Here is a 9,001-nt window from a genome sequence, read left to right on the forward strand (position 1 = left end):
GGGGGGGAGGGGAGAGGAGGGTATGTGACGAGAACTGAACCCACGTAGCACATGATTTGGTTTACCAGAGAGTTTGACTCCATGACTGGAGTCTAGAAATACTTGTTTTGCTCGCAACTTGCAGTTGTAATGCTTTCAGTAGCGCTCCTGTGTTGCCCTTGTCAGATTCCTCACATCATGACTTCCTCACATCATGACGTGACGAGCGAATTTTGTCAGGTTGCAGAACAAGAAACGGGAGAGAGACATCCTGACAACTCCTCTGCTCTGCTCCCAACAATGGAAGATCTGACAGCGCAAATGGCTGGGGCTGTCCAACAGATGAACTTAGAGGACGTGTCTCCTGCGACAAGATTGCTGGAGAAGAGGAGACAGATGTTCGAAGTGCAGGTGCGACATCGTATCATGCCCTGACGTGCTCCTGTTGAGATGAAACTCGCCGGTCGTCCTCGCTCCTTCCTGACCCACTTCATGCAGGAAGCGCTTGAGACTCAGAAGGAGGAGTTTGCGAGGAGGGAGGAGCTGTTCAAGAGGAGGGAGGAGCAGCTGAGGAAGCAGGATCTCGAGCTGCAGCAATCTCTGATCCGCTTCAACAAGTTCCTGCAGGAGAACGACTCTAAGCTGACGAGGGCGGAGAAGAAAGCGACGGAGGAGATAAAGATGAGGGAGCAGAAGGAGAAAGAGATCCAGGAGCTGAGCATGCAGATGGACGAGCTGTCCAAGGTCAAGGACGAAATGAAGGCGATCCTGGACAAGAACCTCGTGTACGAAAGTACCTCCTCTCTGTCCTGGAGCAGTCCGACGATTTTAACGAGATAGGGGATCTGTTGAAGCGCTATGAAACCCTCAAGGCGCACCACAAGGACCTGCAGGACAGGGCGGCCAAGGTGGTGTCCTTGAACGACGATTACAGGAACGAGCTGCAGGCGTACATGAAGGAGGGGCAGGACACGAAGCTCAAGGGCCACAACGAGATCGCAATGCTGCAGAAGACGTTGGAGGAGTACCAACTCGACTCGCTGGTGGCTGGAAGGTGACGAAGGGAGGAGGAGGGGAAGAGGGGAGGGGGTGAAGCACGATGGACAAAGGGAGGACGAAAGGGAGAGGGAGGGTGAAGAGAAGGCGAGGCACATGGGAGGAGGAGGACGATATCGACGAAGGAGGGCATGACGAGGGTTGGGGGGAGTGGAGGAGGAGGAGGAGGAGGAGGAGGAGGAGGAGGAGATCGATTTATGATCAAGCCTGTGGCAGCTCACGGGAGAGGATGTTAGAGGAAGGAGCTGAGCGAGTGCTGGAGTACGGCAAATGCTTGATGGTGATCAACAACTTGTACGAGAGGGCTCGATCCAAGTCGAAGATGAAACAAGTGTTCACTTCGGGTATGAAGATACTGTGACTCCCGCTGGAACACTTTCCCTTTGCCTGACTCGGACAAGAGCAGTCGTCGAGATGTTCTGACTGACTTGAGTTCCAGAACGGTCAGATCCCTAACGCTCTTGTCTGCAGACACCGCGGAGCAGTTGAAAATGATTCAAGAGTTTGTTCGGGACTTGTCCTATATCGTTCAGATGGTCTCTAAGGTAATTGACTGTAAGGGCTTGAGAACGGGAAGGAGAGGAGGAGGAGGAGGAGGAGGAGGAGGAGGAGGAGGAGGAGGAGGAGGAGGAGGCAGAATGGCAGTTGGAGGCAGTTGGAATACAAGGGGAAAGCTCGCCATCTCTGCCTGACAGGTTCCTCGCAGAGTTCAAATCCGGCAGGCAGCGGGCAGGGCAAGACAAATTGAGTGAAGGAGATCAGCTGGAAGCTGCATCCGATAGATCAGCTGGAAGCTGGCATCCGACAAGGAGGAGATGCGATCGCGATCCAGTTCCGTGGAGCAAAGGAGGATAGGAGAGGCCCTGAGGGCAGGACTCAGTCGGGATCGGACAGGTCAGGATAGGACAGGACAGGCAGCCTTCACAGGAGCCGCGCAGAGAGAGGAGAGGAGGGGACGGAGTGAGAGGAGCCCCGCCGGATTCATTCAAGTTGTTAGTATTATGCTCGCAATAGGCGATGCCAGTGTGACTTTATGAAAGTAACGATATGCAAGACTGACGGGGAGACGCTGGACTCAGTACTGCCACTCACTGCCGTTATCCGCCGCCGGCTCCGACTCCGAGTCCCCCGGGCCCGGTGACAGAGTCTGTCCCGGACTCCCGGGAGTCCGATCACCCTCCGAGGCTCAGGCCCTGTCACTGCACGGCACTGCGGCAGTCCTGGCAACCCAGCAGGGCTCAGTGGGCCGGGCGCGGCGCGGCCCGCCGCGCCGCCGTCCCGCCGGCTGCCGCCGGGCCCGGGGGCCACACCAGGCTGCCGCAAGTTGAAGGAAACGGTTGAACCCTGACCGTTGAATCGTCACGTGACTCACTGGCATGACAAGTGACAAGGCGAGTCCGGGGAGTACGGTCCGATCAACCGACTCCGAGCTTTTTACTCAAAGTTAAGTTAAAAATCAGTACGAGGACAATCAGGAGAGTCGAGGAGGCTTGACCCTGACACTGTCGCACAGGCCAAACGGCGAGAAGAGAAAGAGTTCAGTGCGAGCACTGAACTCCGGAGGCTCGTGACGCGGCCCGGAGTTGAATTCCGAAACACTAGTGACAAGGAACCGCAAGGAACCACCAAGTTGACACTACGAGGAACCACCGTTGAAGTTCAAAGTTAAGGAGAGCGTTTCGAATTTGAAATCTAATATTTGAAATTAGAAAGAAATAAATGAAAAAATTCAGTGAAATTTGGACGTGCATTTTCAAATCCACACTTCCTTGATATTTTTTATCACCCCACTTGTTTTGAGAACCAATGCCGATCTTTTTAAAAGATCTCAATGGGAAAAAGGGTGGGTGAAGAACTTTAGAATGTGGGGTAGGGGTAGTAACAGGTGGTGTCCCGCTCGGTCAGGGTGCGTGGGGTAGGCAAAAAATGTTTTTTCATGTCATAAGGGAGGGGGGTACGAGATGAAACGATGCGGTTTGCGATAATGACTGTTGGTGGATTGAGAGGGGTGGGGTGGTGCCCTGCAAGTACCAACGTAAATATTCTAAATGTGACTATATTTTGAGGGGTGGGGGATTAATTTCTTTGGCAAGGGGGGTAGTTGTATCCCAGGTGTTCATTTTATGTTTATCAACTATTAAGGGGGGTGGGTGGGGGTGGTTCCGGGGTAGGCTGTGAATGGAATGGGCACGAGAGTGATGGAGAGGAATGGGGAGGAGCGGGAAGAGGGAAGAGGATAGCGAGATCTGGAATGTGAGGGATCAAGTGAGGAAAGGGTCTAGTGGAATAGCAAGCAGAGCTGGAAGGAGAACAGACACTGAGGGACGAAGAATATGACTATGACTATGTACTCACACGATCCTCGATTGGCCGAAGTGCTGGCTCTAGTATGGCTTCTGCTGAGATTTTTCACTTTGCGACTTGCTTCTGACCACTTCTCACTCTTGAATCCATGGAATTCCATCCTCACCTCTTGAATCCATGAGATTCGATCCTCGTCCTGCTGTCATCGCATAATGCTCGTTTTTCAACCCCTTCAGAGCAGTCGCCATCTCATCTCACGTTGCATGCAGGAGGAGGCGATGCTGACGACGAACACAGACATACTGCTGCTCTGATTGCCGCCGAACTTGTAGAGATGGAACTGAGAGCAGCAGGCGCGTCCCATGGGACCGCGGATTGAAACCAAGTCCCATGGAAGAAAACATCCACCCGGGGCCTGCTCGAACCGCGGGCTCTTCACAGGACTCCCGAGACGACACCCGCGTTCAAGATGCTCACAGTGAGTTTCCCAGCTGCTGGTTCGACTTCCTCGTGGAGACGGCCAGCAGACCGGGCTACCACCTGCACAGGGAGCTCGTAGCATCGAGGGAAACGATCCTCGGCAAAGACAAGATGAAGATCCTCTGCTCCTCCCACCCGCTCAAGTGGTTTTTGGCCATGAGGCCGTTCCAGTTCCTCCTCTTCCTATTCGCTGTCATCATCGTCCTTGCACCCTGGAGCAGGACGGCAGTATGGGCGCGCCCTTCCCCGCCCTTGCCCCACGTTCCTCCCTCCCGCTTCTTTCGATTCACCGCGAGGAGGCTGCGGAATGGGCAAGAAGGAAGCCAGATCTCCTCTCATGGCGTCTCCTCCTTTGGGATCTTGTCGAAAGGCTGCAGACTACCCAGCGCTTACCAGCCGTCCGCGGAGGATGCGAACCAGTCGTACGTGACCTACTCCTCCTCCTCCTCCTCCTCCCTCCTCCTGGAGTTCCGGGAAGCTGTGCAGTTCGATGGCTGGTTCCTGGTGGGCTCCAACTGGACTGACGAGCATGCACCTGTCGACTTCACTCTAGAGTCTTCGAGCGACGGGACACACTGGCTAGTCTTCGTGTTTTCCGGCACCTGCTCCCTCAACAGAGTGGTCAACGTTTCCGACTCTCCCCAGCTGCCCAGCGAGCTGTACTCCTCCCTTGGAACTCCGCTGGAGCAGGAGGAGCTGGTTCTGTTCGAGTGGAGCTCCATGGGCTGCGTGTGGCCTTTCTACGTCAGCATCCTCGTCCGATGCTGCCAGGCTCTTGGCATCCTCCTCGCCATCGTTGCTGCCACCTACCACCAGCACTCGCGATCAGTGCAGGTTGTAGTTCGAACATGTTTGGATGGTGATGATGATGATGACGATGATGACGATGATGATGATGATGATGATGATGATGATGACAACGACGATAGTGATGATAATGGAGACGATGATGATGATGATCGGGATGGGGATGGGGATGAAGTTGGAGGCGATGACATTGATCGATTTTCGTGTAGATCTTCTGCGTGGGTTACTTCGTCTCGGCACTGATTGACATCATCACCTTTTCTGTCAAGCACGAAAGTCTCCTCTGGTCTTCCCCCACCTCCGACCTCGTCGAGGCTCTAACTGTGAGCCTCCTCCCTCCCTCCCTCCCTCCCTCCCTCCCTCCCATCCCTCCCTCCCTCCCTTCCTCCCTCCCCTCCCCTCCCCTCCCCTCCCCTCCCTCCCTCCCTCCTCTCCCTAACCTCCCCTCCCTCCCCTAACCTCCCCTTCCTCCCTCCCATCCCTCCCTCCCTCTTCTCCTTCCAAGTGCTCCCCTGACAACTCTCTCAGATCCTCTTTGTCTTCCCCTGCCCCCTCCTGCTGGACGAGTCGTTGGTGCTGGAGCTGGGGTTGATTTCAGGGATTATCTTGAGCGTTTCCGTTGGGCTCTTGGACAGGAACGCCAGCTACATATATGTGGTGCTGGTATTTCTTGCTCTGATTCTACTGCGGGAGCATCTCAAGCGGGAGTCGAGGAGGAGGTTGTCTCGATTCGCTCACAAGTCGGAGGAGAGGTGGCAGGCAGTTGTTGCCGAGACGGATCAGAGCACGCTGCTGGCCCTATCTGAGCTGCACAACAACTTTGTACGGAGGAAGGGTGGGACCTTGGTTCAGGTCCGCGTGTCGTTGCGGGAGATGTTGGAGGTGGCAGGAGAGGGGAGTGTGCTCGGGTCCGTCGGTATCGCCGACTCCTCCTCTCCTCCCCATCACTTCTCCAACATCGCCACCCCCAGCCACTCCTCTCACCCCGCCTTCGCCTCCTTCGCCTCTGCCGTCTTGTCCTCGGAGCAGGCGATCGCTTCCTTCGACCAGCTGTACGCGCAGGCCGTCACGTGCAACGAGCTCTTCAGGAGGAAGATCGCGCTGCTGGTAGCGAGCTGGAAGGAAAGCAACCCAAGGGCCTCCATCAGCTTCATCCCCCTCCCCGTCAAGAGCGTCTCCTCCTGCCAGGAGAAGATCCTCTGGAACTACGACGGGGACGTCTCGAGGCTGCTGGACGTGGTGAGGCAGCGGGTGGTGCTGGGGAGGGTCGAGGAGCTTCTCAGCTTCTTCGAGAGCATCAGGAAGGACGATGATCTGAAGCTAGTGAGGGTAAAGAACAGGTTCGACCCCAACTACAGCAGTGAGAGGTCAGGAGGGTACCGCGACCTCTGCCTGAAGCTCCGGCTGGTTACTCCAGACACTCGCTTCTTCGGCACCCTCGCCCTCGTCTGCGAACTTCGGCTCGCGCTACAGCAGCTGCAGGAGGAGGGAGCAGCAGGATCAAGCGCAGCAGCAGCAGCAGCAGCAGCAGCAGCAGCAGCAGCAGCAGCAGCAGGAGACGGCACAACAGCAGAAGCAGAAGCAGGAGCAGGCGCAGGAGCAGGAGACGGCACAGCAGCAGCAGCAGCAGGAGCAGGAGCAGGAGCAGGCGCAGGAGCTGGGGCAGGGGCACCGGTGGTGGACGATGCTATCAATCGCTTCCGCCGCCTGCACAAGTTCAGCCTGAGGAGGAGGGTCGGCACCATGATCGCGCGCCTGACGCCTCGGCTGCAAGCGCTCAAGGTTGACCAGCAGCGTGTCCGTCGGCTCTCGAGGATCTGCATCGACGCGTTCAGGCAGGGTGATGACGCGGCAACGTCCCTCGACACCTTCTACCGCTCAGCCATCCGCGACCTCTCAGTGCTCAAGAGGTTCAAGGACAACCTGCGGCAGAAGTGCCTGTTTGCGGGAGACACCCTAGACGCTCGCCTGCTGGAGCTGCGCCATGCAGTGAAGCGAGCTGGAGTCTCCAGCGTGCTCTTCACCTCCATCCCCTGCACCCTGGCGATCCAGAAGCCCTGGTTCAAGCTCGTGCTCCTCGCGTGCGGCCTCTACTTCCTCCTCTACGTCTTCGGTCCCGGCGAGAGGATGCAGGAGGTGGCGCGAGGGAATAAGTTCTCCGTGAAGCTCGCCAAGCTCACTGTCCTGCAGCGGCGGGAGGAGGGCTGGAAGTCCAACTACACGCTCAGAGCTGGGTTCATGCTGAACGGGTGCAGGGTCGGCGACGAGGCCAAGTGGGAGGAGGACGGGGAGAATTTCTACTTCTCCCTGCCCTCCCTGCTGACCGCCAACTCCTGGTACTTCATCACTGACAGCCGCCAGGACAGTGCAGGAGGCGATCCCGTCCGCTTCGAGCTCCGCGTCTCCTCCTCCTCCTCCTCCAGCTCCGCCAGGCAGGTCCCGCCCGACAGCTGGGAGCTCGTGTCGGGACCGATTGCCTTTGGAGCCTGACGGGGACGGGCTGCGTTCCCAGCTCGTCTGTGCAGTACGGGACGAGCTTGGAGAGGTCAGCTGAGAATGTTGTCCAGCTGCAGTGCCCCTGGTACCATGTGGTTGGATCTGTCTTCGTCTACCTCCCGATGATTGCAGGATGCATCCTGGGGCCAGTGCTGAGTGCGGCGGGGAGGACGAGGTCGGGGATCCTGACGTTCTCCCTTGCGTTCTGGGCTCCGGGGGTGATGGAGATCTTTGTTGGGATCATGTTTGCTCGGGAGGGGCGGGAGGTCAACATGGTGTACTGGATGACGCTGGGACTGTCGTCGTTGGCCATGGGCGTAATCCTGGTGCTCAAGGAGGAGCTCTTCCTGCCTTACATCCCGTTTCACTTCCTGGTGTGCGTTTTCGGGCTCAACTTCCATACCCGGTATGTCTTCCGCCAGGCCCAAGTCGAGGTGCCCCTCTCCGCTTCTATCCTCTTCTTCTCGTGGGTTGCTGTGTGGCTGCTGAGGAGGATAGCGATCTATCGCTCCTCCCTTGCGATCAGGGACGACGTTCGCAAGTACGACGAGACTTGGTCCAGTCTCCTGCAGCAGCCCGAGACCTCCCAGACCCTCCTGGACCTCCGCAGCACCGTCGACTCCTTCCCCTCCTTGCGCACCGACTTGATCTTGCAGGAGCAGCAGGAGCAGGAGCAGGAGCAGAGTCATGGACACGGAAACGGAGAAGGACGGGAAGAGGAGAAAAGGGAGGGTTCGAGGATCATCGACGTCTTTGCTCGCTTCTTGCGGATCTCGAAGAAGAGGAGGAGAAGAAATGCGATTGTGTGCCTGGATCAGCTGTACAACCAGGCGATGCTCTTGGAGCTTCCTTTCCTTCTTAAGGTCCAGTCCCTGACAAGGCAGTGCGGGGGCTACGTCCAGGTCGTGGAGGACAGCAACGAGCCAGTGTGGGTCAAGTACAGCCATACGGAGGAGGAGCTCACGTATAAGTGGGCAGAGCTGAAGAGCGTCGACCGATCGATCGAAAAGCTCAGCAGGTCGTACAAGGGACGCGCGTCTCGCCTGCTCGACGTGGTCCGGCAGTGTATCGTCTTCGATTCACTGGAGGCGATCGTGGGCTGCCTGCGGCTGATCGCGGAGGACGAGGAGCTGAGAACCCTGCGGGTGAAGAACAGGTTCGACCCGAGCTACAGAACGGATCTTTCTGGGGGGTACCGTGACGTCTGCCTGAACGTCCAGCTGAGGACGGAGGAGACGAGGAGGATGAGGATTGACCAGCACGTCTGTGAGCTGCAGCTCTCCCTGAGAGAGTACAAAGTCTGGACTGTGCAGGGCAATGGACACAAGCGATACGTTGCGTACCGCAACCACAGGGGAGAGTGAGGAGGAGGAGGAGAATCATGAGAGGAGCAGGAGCAGGAGCAGGAGCAGGAGCAGGGAGAGTCAGAGGGCAGGGTTAGAAGGAGGACAGTTTTTGGTGTATTCTTTTTCTCAGAGATGATGTTTGTTTCCTGTGTATTCATTCCAACAACAACAGCATGTATATATAAATTGTAAAGTTCCTTCACTAAACAAACCAAAAGACGCCTCTGCACCAGCCGACGAGATCGTCGTCCCACCTATGTACATTTCTACTCCCATACCTCCTCCCTCACATCTGCACCTCCTCCCCGATCGAGTTCCTGTACGTCCGCTTGTTCACGATGATGTCCATGGCGTCTTGCAGCGCAGCGATCTGCTGCAGCCGCGAGGGCGAGCCCGGCACAGACGAGGACGAGGACGAGGACGAGGACGAGGACGAGGACGAGTCTTGGATGGCCGATGACAAGATCGAGCCAGCTTGCAGGTCCTCCTCAGCAACAGAGATCTCAGGAGGAGATAGCGAGTGCTTGGCGTGA

The 9,001-nt window shown here is 57.0% G+C and overlaps 2 protein-coding genes across 2 annotated transcripts; both read left to right on the forward strand.

Annotated features, from left to right (window-relative positions):
• The first annotated feature begins 217 nt into the window (after window positions 1-217).
• On the forward strand, window positions 218-2,086 carry GUITHDRAFT_154995 (hypothetical protein). The gene is made up of 6 exons (XM_005824178.1): window positions 218-390; window positions 478-762; window positions 798-1,033; window positions 1,252-1,379; window positions 1,507-1,580; window positions 1,742-2,086. Exons 1-6 carry the CDS (start codon window positions 280-282, stop codon window positions 1,781-1,783), a joined length of 876 nt encoding a protein of 291 aa, XP_005824235.1. The 5' UTR covers window positions 218-279; the 3' UTR covers window positions 1,784-2,086.
• A 1,643-nt stretch (window positions 2,087-3,729) lies between these two features.
• On the forward strand, window positions 3,730-9,001 carry GUITHDRAFT_145098 (hypothetical protein; the record flags this gene model as incomplete). Its single annotated transcript, XM_005824179.1, has 6 exons — window positions 3,730-4,653; window positions 4,836-4,949; window positions 5,155-5,733; window positions 6,343-7,062; window positions 7,152-7,871; window positions 8,687-9,001. The coding sequence occupies 6 exons, from the start codon at window positions 3,730-3,732 to the stop codon at window positions 8,999-9,001; spliced, it is 3,372 nt and encodes a 1,123-aa protein (XP_005824236.1).

This window comes from Guillardia theta, assembly GCF_000315625.1.
Source record: "Guillardia theta CCMP2712 unplaced genomic scaffold GUITHscaffold_97, whole genome shotgun sequence".
In the NCBI taxonomy this organism is placed as follows: Eukaryota; class Cryptophyceae; order Pyrenomonadales; family Geminigeraceae; genus Guillardia; species Guillardia theta.

What these genes read in the sequence shown, in the direction of transcription:
- GUITHDRAFT_154995 (XM_005824178.1), top strand. Translation starts at nt 280, where the DNA reads ATGGAAGATCTGACAGCGCAAATGGCTGGGGCTGTCCAACAGATGAAC. An exon ending in CGATCCTGGACAAGAACCTC is followed by an intron (nt 763 to 797) that starts GTGTACGAAAGT and finishes GTCCTGGAGCAG; the next exon opens with TCCGACGATTTTAACGAGAT. An exon ending in GACTCGCTGGTGGCTGGAAG is followed by an intron (nt 1,034 to 1,251) that starts GTGACGAAGGGA and finishes AGCCTGTGGCAG; the next exon opens with CTCACGGGAGAGGATGTTAG.